Genomic DNA, 23,537 nt, shown 5'->3' on the forward strand with positions numbered 1-23,537 from the left:
ACTTTAATTTTTATTACAGAGCCCAAGCTCACCACGGAATTCATTTGTCCTTCTGTTTCTTTATTTAAAACAGACTTTAAGTTTGAAGAATAGTTACAGTCCTCACAAAGACAACAATTCAATAAAAAACACCAACACTGACAAGGCAGCTGAGGACTATGGGGCCAAAGATATTATTTACCCAGCATTAATGACTTCCATTTCATTTCCACTTTGTTTTGCCTCCCCCCCGCCCTTTCTGGTTCCAATCCTTTAGGAATTAGCCATCCCAGCAGTGTTTTGGATACAAAAACTTTGGTTCCTATGGTGGGATTTTTAAGGTCCTCACAGTGGCTCAGGAGGAAATGGTCATCAATACAGGTCTGTCGTGGGTTACTGGGACGGCTCTTCCTGCTTCCATTCTTCTAGAATTCAAACTTTTAGGCTGGACACAGAGAGGGAAGGAACAGGGATATTTTGACCTTTCCCATCAGTGGGGAATATGCCCTTTTGAAGGCCTGCTTTGTACTTCCCATATGAGTCAGACATCGGACGACTTGAATGATTTAGTTGTCTACACCACAATGGACTAGTTTGGGTGGGATGCCAGAGGACTCAGAATCACAGGCTGTTCAGGATCTCAGGTCGGGCAGCTTCTTAAGAAAATTTGGAAATACTGAAAGCGGTTAGAAATAAATGTATTTTATGCTTACCCAACTGCCAGTGATGTACATGGCATCTCTGTCTGTGACTACTGAGGACAAGGGAGACTCCCTCCGACTGAGGGGGAAGACCGTAACGCAGAGATGCGAGGGCCCTGATGCCCTTCTTCCCGGAGTAGCCCCGGGATATGCTTATTTAGGTGGCAAGTTCAAAAGGCCCTTCGGCACGGAAAATGTGCTCAGGCAGTGGGTCTGGTCGTTTCTGCCATTTTTCTCTGGTTACTATTTGACTATCTCTGGAAGAAAATAAAAAGTAATTTCAACACTGCCACACGCTCTACTGGTTTTCTCTTTGTTACGGAAGCAGTCTGCTTAAGGGTACGTGGGGGCAAGCGCGTCTGGCCCCTGTAAGACCGCCCACCTGGGAAGCACTTTGAGATGAACTGCGCGGGCAGGTGGGGCGCTCACGCTCGTTCCATAGGAAGACCAATCCGTTTGGGACACTCTCTGCCCACGTGTGAGAGAAGACAAACTCAGAGCAAACATTTCTATTTTCAGAGTGGCTTTTAGAAAGCATATCATGCGTGGTAACAACCTTGCTCTGTTCTTTTTAGAAATCCTGCAATTGTTTACTAAGAATGAATTGGAAGTGAATAAAACAAAACAAAGTTCTTTGAAGACTGGTGCTCTTTCTGTAACAGAAAGGGGAAACGCTTTAATGCTATACTTGTCAAAACATTCCATCAGGAGGTCAGAAAAACGAAGGATTTCTAAAGGCAGAGCTTTGGTTCGGTTTGGAGAACAGCAGAAATGCTCACTGCTCTTTCCCCAGTTTATCAGCAGTCCATTGGCGTCTGTGTGAGATTTTCAATCAAGACCCTACATCATTGCTATCATCATTATCCCAGCTATGAACTGACGTTCTAGTTCCCTTAAAGCCATGAAAGGCCATTTCCCTACAACTGTCAACTCTGGACCAGAGCCCACTTAATCATTTGGTCACCACCCCCAAGGCCAGAGGCTGGCGTGGATGGCCGGTGTCCCCGCCGGTCTGCTGGCTCTGGCCACCACCCAGAATCCACGGGGAGCTCCCACGGGCTCCTCCACCCACTCCGACCAGCCGGCCGGCCTCACAGGGCCAATTCTGTGCTTCTACAAAAACCACACTTTCACCGATGGTTTGGGTTCTGCACACACATGCACAAAATCTGATCACAGTTTATGGTCAAGGGCTTGGGAGAACAGAGACCTGCCTAAGTACAGAAAAAAAGAAAAAAGAGTTTTCTCTCAATGCAGCTCCCTCTTCTGCTCGAGCTCTGACCATGTCTACTCAACGTTTCGTCTGTTTAGGTATAAATTCTGAGGGGACTGTTTGCATGCGCGGTTCTCTCAGAACGAGACAGTGCCCACCCCCGCACAGTGACAGACCCTTCCGGAAAGATCGGTGGTGTCTGCGGCACCAAAGCAACCATCTTCATGAGCCACACCTGGGATCAAGAGCACAGTAGGATTTCTTCATTATGAAGGAATGTGGCTCAGGCTGCCAAAGCAACTGTTCGGGTGTGTTTGTGCGTAGTGTTAGTGAGAAGAGGGAGAAATGGAGAAATCCAGTAGGAAACATTTAAAATTCTTCCTCTGCACTCAGATACTAAGACAGCCAACGTGTCAATGTCTCATTACTCGTCAGCGAACATGGACTGTTCCCGTCGGAAACGTGTTCTCTGCTAACTCCATGATTTGTCAAGTATCTGCTTGCCATGAGCAGCTGTGTCTCGGGCCGTTCTCTGGTGGCTGACACAACCACTGTGATTACTTTTCACCAGTGACTTTCGTGGCTTCTCTTAGTTAACTGTGTGTTTTACTGGTAGGAAACAACCCAGGGTAGTTTGTCCTGGGCGTAAAGAACACGGTGATTTCCATGGTAATGACGACACATTTTCTCTCGAAGCATTGACTTTCAACCATCAGATTCTGTCCAGAACGATGTTCTTTGAGTCCATTCAGTGACGCGGTATTATAATTTTGTCTTTTTAGGATTTTAATCATGTATTCTTCCATTTGGATGAGCTCCAAGCTGGCCCGTTTTCTATCAAAGCCTGACTTGTGTCATAAGGGTCCTTCTGAAATGAAATAATTACCCTACTGGGCTGGCGAGAGTGGACAGTGGGCCAGAGCGCCTGCCAGTGCTTCTCTCTTCTCCAGCTGCACCATTAGCACGTTTCTACAACAGCGTCCTGAAAGCCTTGCTCTCAGGAAGTGCTTACTTGATCTTGCTAGAAAGAGAGCGAGAACAGCCTGCTCTTCCAAAGCTCGGGGCTGGAGGACCCAAGGTCTCCTGCACCAAAGCAACTGGACAAAGAGTGTCCAGAAGGAGAGGCCCTGATCAGAGCTCACACTGGAAACGCAAATTTCCCCCAAGAGGCTGCGGGCAAGGTGGAGGGCGCGACGAATCACAGTTGGCACAGACACCCCTTCCAATGTGCCCTCTCATGGGTCTCTGCATTTCTGAGGTAACATCCTTTCTGTAAAGACATAAGCCCAGCGGGTTGCAAAACCAGGTCCTACTTTCACAAAACCCTGACTCTATCTTGTGCTTTATTTTTGTCTAGGACTTGATATCCAGAATATTCTTACAGATTCACAATGAGTTCCTTTTCTCCCCTACTCTCCACTTCCATCCTCACTAGAACTGTGATCTTCAATCTGGTAGCCACGGGAGCTATTTAATTTGAATTTTCTTTAACTAAAATTAAAATTAAAAATTTCACGAACCGCATTTCAAATGCTCAAGTAGCCATGACGGGTGCAGATATAGAACATTTCCATCTTTGCAGTAAATTCTTTTGGAGAGCAGGGGGCTAGAAATCTCCAAAAGATTCGGGACACTGACTGCTTTGTTTACTTCTGTACTCCTGGTGCCCAGACGGAAGCCGACACACGGTAGATGTATAATCAGCGTGTGTCAAGCGAATACATTTGTTTTCAAATTCTAGTTGCCAGCTATGGCCGTTAGTTTTCTTTGACTAGAACCAGACCCCAATGGAAGGATCACCAAAACATGAACCTCACCAACCTCCCCACATGATGAGCTCTGTGACTTGGGTTATAAGTCACAAGCCTTCTCTAAGGACGTCTGCCAAACGGCTTCTCACCTCCCTAGGACTCGGACACAACCTTCTCACCGTCCCTGACCTTTTGCTCTTGGACCTTGCCTCCCACCAGTGTCTCCCTTTGCCCCTGCTGTTTGAGGCACCCCCTGTTCACTCGTGCACCCCCTTCTCTTAGACAAGTGCCCTGTGTGTAGATGGTACACAGTGCATATTTGAGTGTTGAAGGCGTGTCATCTTCCACGGCTAAAAGGAAGCTGGGATTTTCTTACGATGCTGGGGTTTTCTTAAAAGCACATCACTGGGGCACAAGGGTGGCTCAGTCGGTTGAGATCCTACTCTTGGTTGCAGCTCAGGTCATGATCTCAGGGTCCTGGGATTGAGCTCTGAGTTGGGCTCTGTGCTCAGCGGGGAGGTCTGCTTGTCCCTCTCCCTCTGCCCCTCCCCTCTCATAAATAAATAAACAGAAATCTTTAAAAGCGCATCGCTACATGTGATCTACAAGCTAGGTGGACACTGTCTACACCTGCTGGGATACCACCTTCACTGCAGAGACTGACCAAGTAGGCGAGCTGCTGCAGCCCCCGCGGCACCAGATGAGCCAGAACCAGCGCTGTGGCCAATGCACAGTGAAAATGACCACACGATTCTGGGAGCAGGTGAGAGCTATGTGTGGACAGGGGTTGTAAGAGCCCAGCACGCAGGTGATGTCTCCGCTCTTTCTGGGTGAGTTGTTGTCCTTTCCGGGCTGTGATAGCACGTGAAATGCTGGAGCTGGCTTCTGTGAGGTGTGCCGAGTGCACCAGGAGAAAGCGTGTGCCCGGAAGAAGGTCTGGGCAGAGGTCTGCCACGGCAGCACCGATGTTCCCACCCACCAGGAGCGAGGCTCTTCAGATAACAGAGGGCGCCGCCACATTGCCGTGGCAAGCCGTGGCAGCGTGGACCACACACAGCACATCTGAACAGAGGCTCCCCGTGGCGTGCGGGGCTCTCCCCGGTTGTCAGATCTGTAGCGAGCCATTTCCATTTTATTTTGAAATCTTGGCTATTCGCGTGGAAGGGTGAGGTTTATGATGGCAACAGAGAAGAGAAGGTCCGCTCCCGAGCAAGACTGCAGCTCACCGTGGAGGGAAGACCTTGCCGACTGCGTGCGTTCTTAGCGGCTCGGGGCCCCTCTCCCTCTCTCCCCGGGGCCAGGCCTCGGCTTCTTTCTCATCTCTTGGGCGCTGCCCTTCTGAGCTGACGGCAAGTGCCAAACACAATGAGTCTTTCTGCGTGCCCATTCACCTGCCTCCACCCACCTCCCAGAGTCCTCTGTCCACTCTTCCCTGCTTCCCCATTCACTCGGCATCTCTCTGGTTTCTTTTGCTTTGATTTACGTTGTTGAATTTAAGGAATCTTGTGAGGTTAAGAATTATTTACTCATACTTTGACTCAGGTCCAGGGACCCACAGACTGTGGGAAACTCTTAGCTGCCCGAAAGAACACAACAGCTACACACAGCTTGTCGCAGGCTATGGTCACCTCGCATGTGAGATGCTCGTCTCCGGACCTGTGGCTCATGCTGTCAGGCCCACGGCAGGGCGGCGGTGGGGGGGGGGGGGGGGGACAAGTGTGGCTGGCTGAGTGCCGAGTGATGGGGAGACGCCCATACACTCACGCGGGGGCTGAGCACAGAGCTCTGGGAACCAGTCAAAGTTGTGGGTTCCCTTTCTCCCACTGCAGCCTGACCATCTCAACAATTCCCAAAAATTTGGGCTCAAACAGGGTCTGGTATTTATCAATTTCTAAGATATCTGACTGCCCAGGGAAACAGTGCCCTGTGAAGGTTGACGCCATTAAAAAGTCGGAATAACCCATCTGTCCTTAATTTACAGTCAAATGCCAAAGGGTTGGGGGAAGGTGAACCTGCCTAAGGAACGGAAATAATGAATTAAAACTGACCTCAGTTGGAAGAACCTGAGAATTTCACGACCTTTTAGGTAAGTTAACAAGCAAAGACAAAGATGTCTCTATCTGTGAAACCAGACACTTTGCCTGCCCTCCTTGCACTTTCTGTACTGTTAATCTTGGTGTCATTCTGTTCCCACAGAAGTTCTGTAACAGAAATGAACTCTGATGCCTTCCATCCAATGGCCTTCCACCCCATGGAAGAAGGGAAAATACAGAATATATAAAGAAAGAAAGAGTAAAACGGGTAGAGACAGGTCAGAGGGCCACACCACTCTGTCTGGGGCTGGCGATCGTCAGACCGTTAGTGGTGGAGAAGGTCTGAGAAGTCAGTTGGCCCACGTCCTTTGCGTCTATCACCCTGTGGAATGTTGGCAAATTAGGACTTACAAGTTTTAATTACTACAATGTATATACACAATAGTTTATTTTAAATGCAGACCTCAAATGGCAATGAAGTATGAATTCATTTCTTTCAAAAATATTTTATTTATTTTAGAGAGAGAGTGAGAGAGAGAGTGAGAGAGAGAGAGAGAGCGAGCACATGGGGGACAGGGACAGAGAGAATCTCAAGGACACTCCCCACTGAGGAGGGAGCCTGATGCGGGGTTAGACCCCAGGGCCCTGAGATCATGACCTGAGCCGAAACCGAGTCAGACACCTAACCGATTGAGCCACCCAGGTCCCTGTATTAGTTCATTTCCTAAAGTTATGTTGAATTCCCTGAACAACTGAAGAGAAGGTTGGAGAACTGACCAGGGGGTCATAACTTGAGGAAAGAGGGCCAGACCTCCTTTCATCTAGCCCGTGTCCTTTCCCTCCACCCCAGCGAGTCTCCTTTATATAGGAGGAGGAACGCAAGCACAGAATATTACTGCACTGGGATAAGAACTCATCCAAATGTCTGAAAACTTGAGTTTTATTCGGGACCGCATTGGAGCAGGTCATTTACCCGCCGTGTCGGTGTCCTCCTTCCCTCCCGTGTGAACTAGGGGATGAGGTCTAGATCATCCTCTGTACTTTCCAGCTCTGGCCAAGGAGAGAGGAGTGCACACCCTGTGGGGCCACAGACCCTGGCCTTCATGCCTCGGCGGCTGGGACCGTTGACCCACAGGCGGGATGGCTCCGCCTGTGAGGAACAGTCCTCCCCCTGCAACAACCCACTGCCCACCACTTAGGGCTGGAGAAGACGTTTCACACTGAGTGTTTCATACTGAGCCGTTTCACACATTCGGTAACATGAGAATTCATTTGGAATCAGAATCCAGAGCACATTTGTGATTTCTGCTTCAGGCCCAAAAGTTATCCAGTAACATAGAGTTTCTGATGTCGGCTGTCACCATGGTGAGGAGCGAGTGAACTCTACCCCGTGTCCATATAAGGCTGGGCTGCCCAGTGCTCGGGGAGCGGAGAGCTCAGCAGTGAGGCATTGCCGTCCCTGCTCCAGAAGCTCCGTGGGGAAAATCTGTGGCAAGGCACCCTGGGGAAGCTGTGGGAAAGAGCAAACTCTGCGCTCAGCTCTCTTAACGGCAGAATCTGTCCAGCTGCTATTTTTATGCATTACATTACTTTTAAAAAATATTATCAATCCAAGAGTAGGACGGAAATAGCCCTGCCGTCTACAGGGACACATCTGGGTAAATCTGTTAATTAACAAATGTTTAATGTACACATATTGGGCTTGAGAAACTGATATGGATACTGTATCTTAATAAGCATTTGGATGAAGTAGACCCAAGCGTCCTAATAGCAGATATCCCCGGTAATGCAATGATACATGGTGCCATTTCTCTCTCTTCCAGAGGCCTTTCCTTACCACTCACGGTCAGCATTTCTATCATCTTGGTGACTGATACCCAGTGGTACACCTGGGTCCCCAGGGCAGCCCCAGGGCTCCCGGCTAAGACAACCCGAGTTGTATCTGCGAGGCCCAGGCCAGCGTGGGGCGCTGGGCAGTGCGGAGCAAGGCAAACACAGCAGGGGGCCCCTGGCCCCCTGCACGCTGCCCCTGCTGGAGCCTACAGGCCGGGCCCCAAAGGGGGCCAGCATGCGGCTCTGTCCCTGAACCAACCACTCAGACAGCCGCCACATCTCAGCTCAATGTCATCATTACCTGGCTGAAGGATGAGAGGCAAGTCAAACCACACGGGGTTCTGGATTTCTTGCGTTAACCAAATTCACCGGAAGGTGTCCATTATCTACTTTACTCGGCAACGTAGAGAAAAGGTCTCAGGCTATGTGTTAATGAGGGCCGAGAGGAAACAAAGAGCTCCATGCAAACTTACTGAACTAGGGAGACCTAGGGACCCTTAGAAATCTCCCTCCTAATAACCGCTCTGAGAAGACCCCTGGCATTATAAGAGTACATAACTATGTAGATGGCATCATCTATTAAAATAAAATATAATGCTAAGTGAAATAAGTCAGCTGGAGAAAGACAAATACCATATGGTCTCACTCATATGTGGAAATTAAGAAACAAAACGAACAAACAAAGAAGAAGAGAGATAAACAAAACACCAGACTCTTAAATACAGAGAACAAACTGCTGGTTGCCAGAGAAGTGGGGGGAGGGAGGAGACAGATAAAGGGGAATGAAGGCACACTTATCTTGATGAGCACAGAGGAATGTACACAATTGTTGAATCATTACATTGTAGACCCGAAACTAACATAACACTGTACGTTAATTATCCTTGAATGAAAAAAAATAATCAGAGTGAACCATCTTTACTGAAGAACAAAATTCACATAAAACCATTACGGGAAATGTTAACAGATCAGTTCTGCATTAAATAATCATAAAAAAAGTGACAAAGAATAGACCCAATAACCTTGTGCTCTGTTTGTGTTCTGTTTGGCTGATCACATGGAGAAGAATGCAGAGTCTCTCTGGAGCTGAATTCCCTCCCACCCTGGGGAGTCCCACAGATATTTGTAAACCACTAATTTATCTTCCTCATGCCCATATAAGGCTGGGCTGCCCAGCGCTCGGGGAGGGGAGAGCTCAGCAGTGAGGCATTGTCATCCCTACTCCAGAAGCTTCACTGGGAAAATCTATAGCAAGGGTCCTCGGGGGATTTTAAATCTCACCAAATGGCTTCCATATATTTAAAAAATACTCAATCCTTGAGAAATGCTGATGCATAACCTTCAATCAGCAATTCTTAGAGCATAACGTCCCCCTTCCAGGCAGAGGAACCTTGACGACATCAACAACTAGCGCTGTCCTGAGGACTGTGGCTCAGGAAGGTCCCAGCACGTGGGGACCGAAGCCTCCTCAGGGGTGATCTCGGCATGGAAAGGACGGTTGGGCAGTCACACGGCAGGGAGGGAGACCGCCACATCTGTAAAGGGGTTTCTTATCGCGAGTTTTACTTATTTGGCTTCCGGAGGGGACTCAAGTAGGAGAGGGTGTGTGACATCATGCCCAAGAGGCCAAGCTCCACCGAGACGAGTCCTCCTCCTGCAGGGTGGGAATGGGGACCGTAAACACTGACCACAGGATTCGGGCTGGTGAGGCGCATTTGGAACACCCACGGGGTGCTGTAATTTCTGAAGCGACAGGGACAGGGGGCGCAGGCCAACACCTCCCAACCACCTCTCCCAATCTGGCCCTGGACGAGCAGGAGTCCCCTAGGGAAGTGGGATCCCAAGGCACGAAGACTCAAAAGACTGTGTCATAAAACGAAATATTGCTCCCCATACGAAGTGGGCTTACACAGAGAAATAGAAACAATGTCTTTTTAAAATCAGTAAAGCCGCGACCCAAACATCAGCTTCACTGGCAACAGGAAAGCCCGTCACTTTGAACACATTAAACCCAGTATCAGACCATAACGCAGGTGGTGCCAGGTGCGCTGGCTACAATGGGGACTGACCTTTCTCTCCGACCTATCTGATGAAATTCGATACATAAAGGACATTTGGGGGGAGGAGTACTAATTTGGAAAGTGAGACTGATTCTCCATGGCAGGAGGCTCGTGCCCTCTGGTCGGAATATCTGTAGTGGGGGGTAGACACAACCATGCTTTCTTTATGTAATATTTTTACAGAATATATGGTTACCTATAAAACGCAGTTGCATTATATATACATATCTATTCCCAACGATGAACAAGAGACATGTAAGAAAGTTACCGTTCTCTATTCAGAGCGTGGTATACCTGGACCAAATTTTGCGTTATGTTATCATTTGTTCTGATACGGAAGAGTACGTCCGTATTAAATTTCTCAGGAAAGCATGGGATTGACTCCGTCAGGAGATGGAAGGCACTTTTGTCTGGAACAGAAGCTACAGAAGACTTTCCACGACGCTGTGACTTACCCGTCCCCCCTTCTCGGGGTAACACTGGCAGCCCCCACTGCAGTCTCTCCCTCCGCAGGGCACGTCGAACTTCTTCACGCCCTGCACAAGGAAGCACAAAGAACGTGTTATCCCAAATGTCGTCCTCTACAACAGTAGTGCACCATCTGCTGAGAGCATGTGCAACTCCAGCAGCCAGCTCTCTACTCAAAACAAGTAGATTTTCTTTTTTAGAGCACCTTTGGGCCCACGGCAAAGGGTACAGAGAGTCCCTGTGCACCCCCGACCCCCCCCCCACACAGCTGTCCCCACTACTAACGTCCCCCCCACAGAGCAGCACATTTGTCACCGTCGATAAGCCTACACTGACGACTCATCATCACCCAGAGTCCAGAGTTGACAATGGGTCCCTCTAGATGTTTTACCTTCTATGGTCAATACGCCTTTTAAAGGTGCCTACTCAACACCAGATGTCAAGCTAGGTCCTGGGCCTCGGAAGTCGGGGAGAACATTCCCCGAATCCAGGGATCCCGGGTGAAGTGAGCCCGTGACACTCTGTGTTAAGTACTTCAGTACGAAGCAGAAACTCCAGGTGTCGGAAGCAGCCCTCAGGCTTCTGGAATGGTGGGGGAGGCAGTCCCGAGGAGGTGTGATCACGGGGAGCAGGACTGGGTTAGGTTCCATGCTGGGCCCCATCATGCAACACGGATCCAGGTGAGGTAAAGGGAGAGGGGCTTCCGAGGGGGAGGAGGACCTTGCAAACACACCTTCCCTCCCCACCTCTCCCCTCCCCTCCCCTCTCTGCCCTCTATGAGACCCAGTGGTTAGCAGAAGGAGGAGGGATGGAGGGAAGAGGCCTTCCTAAGTCTTTATTCGGCCAACTCTTTAATGAAGTGAGTGGCTAAGGGAGGGAGTTCTCTGCCTGGACAATCCTAGCGGGTTCCAAGGCATTGCTTGCTCACCCTTGATCTCAGTATTTTAGGTAAAGGATGGACTTGGACTTTGGACTAGGAAATCTTCCTTTTGGACTGTTGACAGCAGGATAATGTGAGCAGGAAGTGACAATCAGAATGGCCCTCCTCTGGCCCCTTCTGGATCAGCCCCGCCTCCCCCATCGGCATGACAGGTGACTTACACAGCGGTACGGGGGATCCCTGTCACCCTCGTCACCCTCGGCCTGCCCAGCAGACCGCCCAGCTCGCAGGCACTGATACTCAAGGGACCCCGGACAAGGTTAGCTTCTGATGCACGCTGAGCCAAACCTTACTGCACAAGCAACACTCCCCAGATAACAGACCATTCCAACTTGACACAAAAGTGCATTTCGCCACATCTGTTCCATTCCCTTCTAAGTTAGGTTTCAGTGACTAAACAGGATGGTCACCTGGGGACTCCCTCTGCTTCTCGTGCTAGCGCGTCAGCCAGAATCTTCGCTGTTCCTGGCATGGTTCTGCTGCTCGTGTGTAGATGGACGCCGTGTTGTCTGGCCACCTCCGTGTCCCCTGCTAGCCCTCCTGCACGCGCAGCCTTGACGGGTGCACAGTGAACGCTGGCTCAAAACTCTCTGGCCAGAGTCTACCTAAGACCACCACGACTACTCAATGTTCTTTTTCTAGAGATGATAAATTCCTTTCCTGTGCATACAACTTTCTATAAGGGGGATCGTTTGAGTCCCACGTTTCTTGTGTCCCCACAATAGCCCTTTACCGACTCCAGTATCTGATGTATCAGTCACCATTTTGAAGAATTCAAAAAAATCTGAAAATCCCAAACCAACACCTCGAAGCCTTTTGGATGTCTTGGTTATCATTTTGTGAGACAGTTTGAGTTCCACAGTGTAAAAGTAAACACATTTAAAATCCTTTCATGCCCTCACAATATGTTTCTAGGTATTTGCCATATTTTTTCACGGCTTCAATGTTTATCTATAGTGGGGCTCATTTTAAAATCCCACCATTTTGAATATTTGGTGTTTATAAATCCAGCCCCATGCGAAGCCATCGGTTTTAGGGATTACCCTGAATGCCAAAGGGCGACATCTAGATGGGCAGCCACATTTATATTTTATATTACTTACAACTGGGATGTGAATAGGGGGCTTGGCAGGTGTCCCTGGTTCACACAGTAATTCATTTGCCAGTTGTCTGGAAAGGGCAGGGGGACCCCTCAGTCCAAGGACTCCAGGGTAAAGCATAAACTCCCATTCTCCATCTGGTGTTTCATAGGCTATTTTTAATTTTGATCTTAAAGGCACTTGCCAAATCCCTGGATATAAATCAATGGTTGAAATGATTTTATTTTGATCTAACAGACTTTCTGTCCTAGATTTAGGATATGAACTGGACTTAGTTATAGGAATGAGTTCTTCATAACCTGCTTAAAATTTAGTAGTGCTGTTTTGCTTTTGGAGCTGGGACTCATAGGTCTGATAACTCCCAATTTTGACACTTCCTCGACCATGAGCCATGGCTTGGGGATCCTGTCCCAGGAGGTGAGGCAGGCCTCCCTCTACAAGCCACAACCAATCTTCAACATGGAGATTCCAGCCCTGTGTGTGATGTGGTGCATGTGCGTGTGGTGGGATGTGGGGTGTGTGTGTGTGACAGCATGTGATGTGATGTGTTTGTGTGTGTGATGTGAGGTGGGTTGTGTGTGGTGTGTGTATGTGTGTGTTTTCCCATCAGCATCTTACATCTTGCATGGCCTACAGAGGGAGTCTTACAAATTCCAACACCTACAAGAGCTCTAAGTACCAGGAACTGGAATGTCAGATCTCCAGGATGAACAGAAGTATTTACTTTATTAGGCCAGAGCATGTGTTCCAGACGTCTCTTAGAGACTGAACAAATCTCAGACCTGAGCTTCGGTATTCCCCTTTGGGACATGAGCTCTGGAACGTTCTCAAGCTACAAATGCCCTCCTGAGGACCTGGGATGAGGAGTATGTGAGCTGCTCTGTGGGGTCCTCTGTCTGCGTCCCCTGAACAGAAGAGTACTAAAAGCCTCCACCAACCACTGCCCATGCTCGAAGCCCTCGGGTCCACCCTGGATTTTATTGCTCAACACAACTCAGAGACAGACCTTGAGCCTTCTTGTCAACTCCTTAGTAAAGATGGCCAGTGTCCTCCCACTGAACACCCACCTGAAGAGCCTGCCTACCACCCTCGAAGATGATCAGCTGGCCTGGTCTAGGCCTTCAACGTCACGGTCTCTAGGATGCCATGCTTTCCAACTGCAGCTCCAAGACTCTCAGGAGCATCAGCTAAATTCTCTACGAGTTTCTCATGTCAAGTCTGAATTCCCATTGGTACCATTCCATAGAGCAATATTCCTGCACCCTGCTCTCCCCACGGCCCCCTGCAGCAGCGCCTGTCACTGAGCTCACCATCCCAACGTCCACGGAGGGCATGCTGCCCAGCACCAGGGTCAGGAAGCTCGAGGTGCAGAAAGTGTCCGCTGTCACGGACCACGCTGCATCCACTCAACTGAGCTTGTCTGGATGTCCTTCATCCCTGGGCGGAGAAGGACTCGCAGCCAAATGAGACCAAAGATGTGAGGATCCATGCAAAGTGGAAAGGCCTACCACCCGCTTGAGCATGCCTGAATCTGACATGCATGGGCTCCTATGTCCGCGCACCCACGCGGAAACCGCTCCCTCCCAGGCTCTGGAAGGACGGAGGATCCTGTGCTGTGTGCCTCCCAGCTTGGAGTGGTCAGGGAAAGCCTTTCCCTCGGCTGCGCCAGTGACAGGGCTCCGAGCTCGCCGATCCCCCCAAACATGACAGCCACAGGGCTCTTGGAGATACTCTACCCGCCCTCTCCCCTTGCAAATTCACTCATTCGTTCCTTCCTTCCTTCTCCACCGAATGTTTTCTCTGGGCTGAGCACTGTGCTGGGCCATGGGTGTAAAGTGGGGAACTGAGAGTGTACACAAGTTGACAAGAGAACTAAGTAAATGAGCAATAAAGCCTACACACTTTAAATTACGGCAAGTGCCATGAAGGAGAGGTGGTCTGAGAGGAAGAGTCAGGCCAGGTCAGGAGAGGTCTGACTTAGCCGGGCCCTCTCCCTCGGGCTGTCCTGTGCTCTGTTATCCCTTATTGGCCTCCCCCACAGTGGCCGACCTCCCTGCCTTCCGACCTGAGGCCCTCACTGCTACAACCCAGGGGACGGAGAGCTGCCAGTCTCTAGGCCTAGGAAAGCAAGACCTCCGGGTTATCATCATCATCAGGGAATCAAGGGCATCTTGGAATGGAGTGAATTTGAACCTATTCTTCATAGGACCCCCAGGATGCCCCTCCATTGCCGGATCCCCCAACTTCCGGCCAGGACTCAATTTCAGCCCATCGTGGCTTTATGGTCCAGGACGGGCATGGGGCATCTTCTGTCCTCCTTGCTCAATGAAAGCCACCTCAGTTGCTCCCAAGATGTGTAACCACTTCCAACTGTGGGTCTAACTTCCCAACTGTGGAAGGAGTCTGACTTGGGGGCTTAATTGTTAATTCCTTCCGCAACTGATGAACATTGCCCCGAGGTCCGGTCCTTGGGTGCCCCTCTCCCGGGAGCTACCTCGTCCAGAGCCCCGCCCCGCTGGACTCAGAGGCTCCCTCCAGGATGGGGAGGGAAAGGTCGGGGGCTGGGAGGGCCTCGGCAGACACAGGGCAAAGGGTGGTAACTCTGCTATCACTGTAAGCTGGCTGGACATCCTACCAAGTGCTGTCGAACCAACAGGAGTTGTTTTGAAAAATAAATGTGAATTCTAAGTTTTGGGAAATAAGACAGAAAACGGCTTAAACATCAGAAGCACAGTAGATCAGGAATGCCTCTGAGCTGCCCCAGGAAGAGATGAAGTGGGTACTTCTTGCAAAACAATGAATAAGAACAAAAGCCATATTGGCAAGGGAGGGGTTGTGTGGGGAGAGCTCGTGGTGAAGACAGGGAGCGGAGAGTCTGAACAGGATGTGCCTGGACACAGTGTCCTAAATGACCCGAGCAGGGGGAGGGGGCTGATAGAGGCAACGTCTGAGAGGCGCTCGGTCTACGTGTGCAACGCTGCTGTCTGGTCTGGACCCTGGACACACCCAGCGTGGCGCATGGACGCAGCCAGGCACTACTTAGGAATGCTGGCCCCACCTCAGATTTCCTGCGCCAGGATACGCTTTCTAACAGGCTCTCCACGTAGGCACGCTGCTGTGGCTTCCTGTGAAGCCACCTCTGTCAGTGGAGGAGAAAGGATACTCCCCATGGGGCCCGTGCGTTCCATGCCTAAAGAGGACATGGCATGCCGTCCTGGGAGAGTGCTGGCCCCCAGACTCCCTCTGACCCCCTGCCACCTGCGGCCCATGCAGGGAGGCTCTGGGCACTGACAGCTCAGTCGCTGAGCCTCTCATCAGCCACCCTGTCAAAAACATTTCAGTTCTCTTTTCCTTATTCAGAACATCCTTTTAGACCCTTCTCTTCTGAATTTTACCCTGCCCTGAATTGGTAGCCAGCGTTGCTGTAATAATTAGAAATTCTAGAAATTAAGAAAGACCCAGATCATCTAAGAGTCGATTGGCAATGCAAAGGCACAGATATACTTTCCAGAAACCTTGGATATTCTACTCAAGCGGAATGCAAGAGATACTGTTTCCAGGGTCCAAGTGGAGACCTCGGAGCAAGAGATTTTTTTGGGGGGGTGGGGAGATGAGCTTTTTATATGGGAATTCTTGTCTTCGGAACCGGATGTGAATCTTGGCACCATTAACATTTAGAAAGATTTAAAAGTACGTGGATTTGCATGGACATTCAGTTCCACCTAGACACACCCAAACCACCCTACATGTGCATTCTGCATTCCTTGGTGCATCTTTTGTCTCTGGGAGAACAGAGGTCGTGGAATCTTCTAAAGAACGCCAATCTCCGGGTCCTTGAACCAGGCATCGACTGGGCTCAAGCAGAGACTTTCTTGCCTCGAGCCACCGGCTGCCCGGCAGCAGATACGGACTACTCTGCTGTCTCTAAATGGAATCCGGTTGAGTCAGAGTGGACATCGGCAGGAGCAGCTGCAAGATTAAGGGGACATCCGGTCCCATGCGCCGGTGGCCCGGCCTCTTATTTGAGCAATCTGCTGGCATCCGGGGAGCCGAGACTCAAGCTGCCTTCGTTGGGTATCACAGAGCATCGGGCAGAGAGGAAAGGCTTCTCGCCGCCGCGCAGTGCGAAGTCCTCCTCCTCCATAGGTGTCTGAGGAGTGGCCCCCTTCAAAACACGGAGAAAACTGCTTTCCTCACTTCTCCCAGCGGCAGACTTGTCCTCATATTTAGGACATTTAAAAATAGGTTTAAATAACAACTTGAATGCCAGAAAATAAAACACACAAAAGACTTAAGACTCTTTACGACAAGTTATTTCTGTAAGTTACCAGAGTGAACCATCCATGTCTATCGAGGGAGCAAATCCGTGGACGCGGACCCAGCTTTCTGCAGATGTGAGTACTGTTTAAAGTCGATACAATATTTACAAATGGAAGAAAAAAAAATGCTCGGCATTGTTCTCGAATCGCACATAAGAAATGAGTATTAACCAAATTTATATGAAGAGGCAAGAACAAAACTCATTTGTCCTAAAACAAAGAATATTTTGTCCTCCACATGTTCCAAGAAACCTCTTGTCCAAGAAAGATTTTCTAAGCCAATATACCTCCAGCCAAAAAGAGCAAGTCTCTGAAGGACTGAATTTACAGATCTTTTACCATTGGACTGCCCCCAGCATCTAACCCCAGCTTCCTGTACAGAGAAGATATTGAATAACCCGTTCTAACAGACACAGAAGACAGACATCCCTTATTGCAAAGAAGTAGTTATCTTTCATATTTAAGGTAAAAAAATCTATACAAGTCTTCGTCTTTGTCACAAGTCCAGTCACGCCCGACTTTCTAGAATTATCCTTTTAGTTCAAAAAGAGGCCAACAAAGAAGAAAGCCAACTTGGGAACAAAGTTCCCAGTACAATTCTATTAGTTTATCAAAACAGGAAATATAAGCCATTTCCGTACACGCAGCTTTAGAAATTAAGGAAATAATTCCAACATGGTATTAGCAAGACAAAGCATATGGCAGAGGAAACGCAGACCAGGGCCACTCCACACAGAACAAAACCCTCTTCCCTATAAACTGGGTGGGAAACCCTGGCACTTCAGCTTCCTTTGCTGAAAGCATTTCAAGGCGCCCATGATAGATGTCACTCAAGAGGGGTCCTGAGAGCGTCACCAGGTAGACGCAGTGAAATGACTGATGGGCAGACGCGCAGGCCCATCTGGAGCGAACAACTCCAGGGGACTCGATCCAACGTCAGTGAGCTTCGGAGCAGTTGGGCCCGAGTCCCCGCCTGTCCTCTTGGGGCTGGGAGTTTGGGGTACGGACGGGGAGGCTAGGGCGCTGTGCTGGGAATGGGAGTTCAAAAGGCAGATGGTGAGCTAGCCACGGTCTTCCCGCACTCGCGGCCAGGTGAATACCTGAGGGATGGCATCACTCCTGCTGGCTCGCCTGCCCGGCAGACGTCACCGGGAGGCGTGCGTTGCGTTCGGTGGCTCCCCGGGCCATCGGCAACAAGCCGCATCACTTTATACTTGCATACTTAGATGTTTTTACGAGCAGCGACAGGCCAACGTCTCCACCCTCTCTTCTCGGGCAGCTCGAGGTCTGGGGGTGTTTTCCCAACAGAATTGCTATTGACCAGATGGCCCCAACAGCCATGCTCTCACGCCAGCACCGGGGTGCTGACCCGCAGGACTGGCTAGAAAGCCTCCAGCACGGGAGTCTGGCAAGACGGGGTGGGCCACTGGCAGGCACCGAGCGTGCGGGAGGCCAAGGCCGAGGCCAGACGCTTCCCCGAGTTACATCATCTACGCTTACGACATTTAAAGGAGGCCAGACGGCGGACTGCGAGCGAGCGAGGTGCCTAAGTCAAGGATGAGGATCCCCCGGGTCGGGCCGCGGGGTGTCTGTGAAGTGGGCAGTGATGAGGCCAAGCAGAAGATTCAGGAACACAGCTCGGGGCAGAGTCCAGGCAGGGAAATGACCTGACACGCCTCAGCTGCGCCCCGCTCTGCACAGGATGAACATGCGGATGGCCTTTCACCAGGTCTGTTGGGGGGATTATTCCAGGACATACTTGATGGAGTCCTCCAGGCCGTCCAGGCCCGGGGGTCAGTGCCCCCAGGCGCAGGCCGGGCTTGCTGGCACAGGGCCCCAGACCTAGGAATGAGGGCTGAAACCCAGCCAAGGCTGTAGGTTGGAGGAGTCAGTGCTTCCTTAGAAATACCTGGCCCAAGGCTAGAAATGATCTCAGAGCGTGGGTGGGCCTGCCTGCAGGTGAGGACAGGCGGCTTTCCTGGCAGAGCTAGGAAGAGGTGGGCATGGCAGTTCCTGTTGCACACCTCTGCCCTGGCCACCCTCCTCCCCTCCTGGGCGGCGAGCGGAGGCTCCAGCGAGGAAGGCAGGCTGCCTCCCGCACACTCTGGCACGTGTCGGGGCGGGCGCAGGTGTGGACAAGTGACACCCAGCTGCAGAGCGCAGGGGCATGTGCCCTATCCAGAGGCATCCCTCCCGCTTCTCATACCATGTCCTTTCTGTAGAGCCACCTGGCCTCCACCCAGGACGCGTTGAGGCCTCATCGTCGGGTCCCTTACTAGGTTCTGGGTGGGGACTGCGAGCTGTCTCATCTTGAGTCACCTAGACGGGGAAGGCCCAGGGACATGAAGCATGAGAGATGTCCTGTCTGAAGCCCAAACTGTTTTCAGGCGTTTTCCCCGTCACCTACTGCCCAGATCACGTGAGTTCTGGTACCTTTGATGTCTAATTGCGGTGAACTTCCCGGAATCTGCTCATTATTCCCAGCACAACCACTGCCACTCGCAAAACCTACGGCAGCACGCTCTCCGCTCCTAAGGAGGCTGACGATGTATTCTGCTAGCAATTTAGATATGCTTATGGATCTTTTTTGAATTGGGGCTTATTCACTTGACTCCAAAGGCTGATCTTGAACCTCTTCCTGCCAGGGATTCCTTAGGTCTTGAGTTACAAATGAAACAGTCTTCCAAGCATCAAGTGAGTTCTTTTTCTTTTCAAGCATCTGAAAGAGTTTGTTGAGTTCTCCATAGAAGTGCCCCCTACCAGTCCCTCTCATGCTCCTGTGACGGCTCCTTGGCCACCAAGACTGAGGCTCACGAAGGCCAGGGCGCTGCCGGGCTGACCGAGGTGCCAGTGCAGGACCCAGGCGGGGTGTGCCTCAGCCCGCTGGGCTTCTCCCCGGGAAGTGGTCTGCTTGTCGACTGCGAGAGCCCCCTTCTTGATGTCGCTGTGACATCAGGTTGCCACACGGAGCAATAATCCGAGACCAACGTGCATGTCAGCTGTTGCTAGAGCTGCTGTGCCCAAGCACACACATACATGCAGAGGCGGGATGAGATCAGATACTGGATGCTTCTACGTGCAGTCGCTTGACTGCCGCCCAGACATCTTTGGTGGGTCTGTCCGTAGACCAGTTTCTGGAAGCCATTCTCCCTCTACCCCCTCCATCTCTCCATCCTTGGTGTAGACAGCCACCATTCCTATTTTTGTTCATCACTAATGCCTGGTGTCTCAGGTGTCTGCTTGGCTGCTATAATGAAATATAGACTCATGGGGCTTATGAAGGGCAGAGATTTATTCTCCAGTGCTGGAAATCCAGTGCCTCTGGTGAGGGCTGTGGCTGATTTATAGATAGCATCTTCATCTTCATCATCATCATCTTCTTCTTCTTTTAAGATTCTATTTATTTGAGAGAGAGAGCGCACGAGTGGGGGCAGAGGTAGAGGGAGAAGCAGACTCCCCGCTGAGCAGGGAGTCCAACGTGGGGCTCGATCCCAGGACCCGAGGATCATGACCCAAGCCAAAGGCAGCCGCCCAGCCGACCGAGCCACCCAGGCACCCCATACAGACAGCATCTTCTTGCCATGTCCTTACGTGTGGCAGAGAGAGGGCCAGAGAGCTCTGTGGACTCTTAATGAGGGTATTAATCCCATCATGGGGGCTCCACCCTCACGACCTAATCATCTTCCAAAGGCCCATCTCCTAGTACCATCACCTTCAACATGAATTTTGAGGGGACACAAACCTTCAGATCAAGCAGCTGGCTAGGTGGGTAATCATGTCCTTTTGGCATTAGCCGTGTACTTAGAGCCTGCATCAGGCTCTGTTCACAAGATACAACATACTCTGTGTTTACACTTCCTCCGGTCCCCGCACCCCACCGCTTCCCTGCACCAGCATGCCTTGCTTCTAACACCTGCCAATCTGAGTCCTGTTCCTGTCCAACCACCATTCCTGGGTTTTCAAGGTCTCCTCCTACTTCAACTCCAATCAAGTGCTTAATAAAATATTTTCCCATGAGGGTGGAATGTTAAGGATTTTAAATGCACTGAATATGAACACCTCTGGGTCCCATCCTCCACAAGGAACACACCTTCGTACAAGCTGTGCTTTCGGCCTGGAATGTTCTCCCTCCCGCCTTGCCTTCCCCATCCTCCGAGCTGAGACCCACTCATATACTGAAGCACAACAGCCACTCACCCTTGGGAACAGTGAAGTCAAGCCTGTGTTGATTTCTCATCTCGTCCCTACTCATTCTTTTTAAGTCCGGGTATTTTTGCTAGAACACAGTATATGACTATTTCTGAAAAACCCTCACATTCTGCAAAATCACACACCAAACCAACAAGATCTACAGGAAAAAAGAGTGTTGAGAGGCAGACCACTCAAAACCTGCATGACTTTGTAACCAGGACACTAATAAATGAGTCCTAATCCCAGTAAAAATAATAGCACAGTTGAACAAACGTGTAAAATTCCCAATAAGTAAAGAATTACTACAATAACTGTAGTGCTTCATCTTAAAGAACAGTGAAGGCAGTAATTTGACTAAAAAAGATGTAGAGAAGTGGTAAGTCCTCCAAGCAGCAGAGAACACGGGCTGCGTGGCCAAGCCTGGGAAGAAGGACACAGCAGGTGCTTTGGGGGAGGGGTGTGGCCCCACAGAGCCCAGGGAGGGAAGGCCACCACTTGGGCATCCTGGACAGAGTTGAATTCTTTGACAGCTCGCTGTGTTCACTGTAAATCTACTCTGCCTTTAGCTATGCTGTTCCCCGGCGTGCATGAGCTCATGTGACTTCATCCTATACTGACCTCGCGGTCCTATTGGGCACTGACGGTCTATCAGCGGGTCCGAGTTACAGAAAATGCACGCGGCCAAACACTCTACTTCAATATTCTCTCACTCGCTGCTCATTCCAGCGTCATCGTTCTCACCAAATAAAGAAGACATCGGCCACGTTAAAGACGATTTTTGATGATGGCTACTGTCACTCAGTCATTTTTATAGCCTTTAGGGATACAGTTCTCCCTTTTGAGGAAAACAGCTCATCAGGAGCCCACCCATGTAATTATAGCTGGGAAGGAGCATCAGTACGGTGCACGCACGGTGAAGTCTCTAATGTTCTATTTAGAATAAATGCCCTTAAATATTTGTGAACTATTATTCTGTGTATGCCCTGTTCATCCGGTGAGGGACAGCCCAAGACATCACTTAGGATATGCATTACCTCACACATTACCTTACACATTTTACTTATTTATACAGCATGTCGGTTCTTGGTATTCTCTGGCAGGGAATAAAAATGTGTATGTTGTTAGCATTGGCAGAGGGATCTAAAGTGAATATTTAACATTGCTCTTGAGAAACGGAGTGGCTACGTCTTCCAGAAGAAGATGCCCAGTTAAGAGCTTTATCTAAAACCCTCCCCACATGCTAAATTTGTGGGGTAAATCCAAGATGAACCTACGTGAATGAGAGAGACTTAGCAATGCTCTTTTACAATACAATGAGATTTCTGTTTGGGTTTAGTAAGGACTGGCCCAGGCGAGGCAGGTACTGGTTTGTGTTGGCATGCAAGGAATACCAGCAGTCTGCCTGGGCAGGCTTGAGTCCCCGACCTGAGAAGCCTCATCTTTGCAAATCTGACAGCCATCTGAGTCAAATCACAAGGGCTCTGGGGCCAGTAGAGTCCACACCAAAACCATAGTCACTTTATGTACTTGTTGGCCTGGCTTCTGGAGTAAAATTTCTGCATTTCTGCTTGGCTCTTTCTCCTGTGTGTACCCAGCCAACTTAATCATGCCGGGCAACTTTCAGAAGGTATCTAAGCTCGCCTTTGCCTCTTAGCAGTGATTTAGGATTCCCTTGCTTGAGGTGAGCAGTTTTCCCGTTGCACTGGGAGAAGGTCTGTGAATCACGTCTACTCTAAGTCACAGCAGAAGCACATTCTGGGGCGAGCAGCTCCGTCTCAGAGTCCGAATGGGGGGGGGTAGCCCTCAGTTATCTGTGTGCAGATGATCCCGTGGATATCTACCCACTTGGCTATTGCAACAGTGACTTTCCTAGCCCACGCTTCTCTTGGCTCCTCAGTATGCGATTGGGCTTCTCATTCTTGGGTTCTGCGCTGTACACGCAGGGACCACATACCACAGTAATTGTAATACTGACTTACCAAATAATAATTTCCCCTGGACTAGGTTCAGACCAAGTTTTGGAGCTTATCTCCCCTGAGAAGGCAACATCGGAATCAGCTTGCACACATTTTTAGGATGAGGAGCCGGTTCTGTCGTACTCGTACTGGTGGATGAAGATAGTTTATCCAGCCTTTTGTCCTGCATCTGGAGCATCTGCAGGAGAATGGGGTCTCCCCGGGCCTCCAGGGGGCCGTGGTCCCATTTCCTGGCCTCTGGTCACACGTGCGCAACCATACCGCGTCGCACCTGCAGTTGCTCTCCATGGCGCCATGTTTGGAGGGACAGACCTGGGCTCTGGGCTGGCGCCCCAGCATTGTGCACCTGGGAGTCATCCCTATCCCACCATCCCTATCCCACCATCCCTACCTGTCGGGGTTGTTGTCGAGAGGAAACTAGTTGAACCCGCGGGATGAGCTGAGCCACAGCGCCTGGCATGAGGCAGGAAGGGTTTGCTGCTCATGTTCTTGACCTTTCTTTTGTTTCACCCAGAGGAAAAGAAGCCCGCCTCTCCTCACTCACGGTTCAGATCCAGGGATACAGCAAGTGTCAACATTTTCACTGTTTAGGGAGACTGTTGTTTATGGAGACACTTGAATGTTTTACGGTTTGCATTCTACAAGCATGCATACAAGGCTAAATCTATAAAGAGCTTATGGAATTAACCTTGGAAAGGGCGACACTTCCATGTACTACCAATTTCTCTGGATTAAGATTTTGAGAGGGAAAATTTAGTATGCCACTTCATCTTTAATAATGGAATTCTTTTTCTTTTTCTTAAATTCAGTGAATAGCTGGCATCAGCATAATTTAAGCATCTCAACTATGCTGAATGTTGTACCCAAGGTCAACCCATGAGTCAAGGTCACTTGGGACTCAAGCCAAGACCTCCTATTCTCTTTCCGTCACTATGAGCCTAAGATAAAAATTCATGAATACTGTCTGAGCAAC

General features: G+C 50.1%; 1 protein-coding gene across 3 annotated transcripts in view; it reads right to left on the reverse strand.

Moving 5' to 3' along the window:
• Positions 1-23,537, reverse strand: part of COL4A2 (collagen type IV alpha 2 chain) — a 166,389-nt gene that overhangs the window by 108,511 nt on the left and 34,341 nt on the right. For all 3 annotated transcript variants that reach the window (XM_045869703.3, XM_045869702.3, XM_064585905.1), the window contains one exon: positions 10,026-10,106. In XM_045869703.3, coding sequence (XP_045725659.1) covers positions 10,026-10,106 — 81 coding nt within the window. The remainder of the gene's footprint in view (positions 1-10,025; positions 10,107-23,537) is intronic.

This window comes from Mirounga angustirostris, unplaced genomic scaffold, assembly GCF_029215605.1.
Source record: "Mirounga angustirostris isolate CCGP_5_RB_7025 unplaced genomic scaffold, mMirAng1.0.hap1 SCAF_3, whole genome shotgun sequence".
NCBI lineage: Eukaryota > Metazoa > Chordata > Mammalia > Carnivora > Phocidae > Mirounga > Mirounga angustirostris.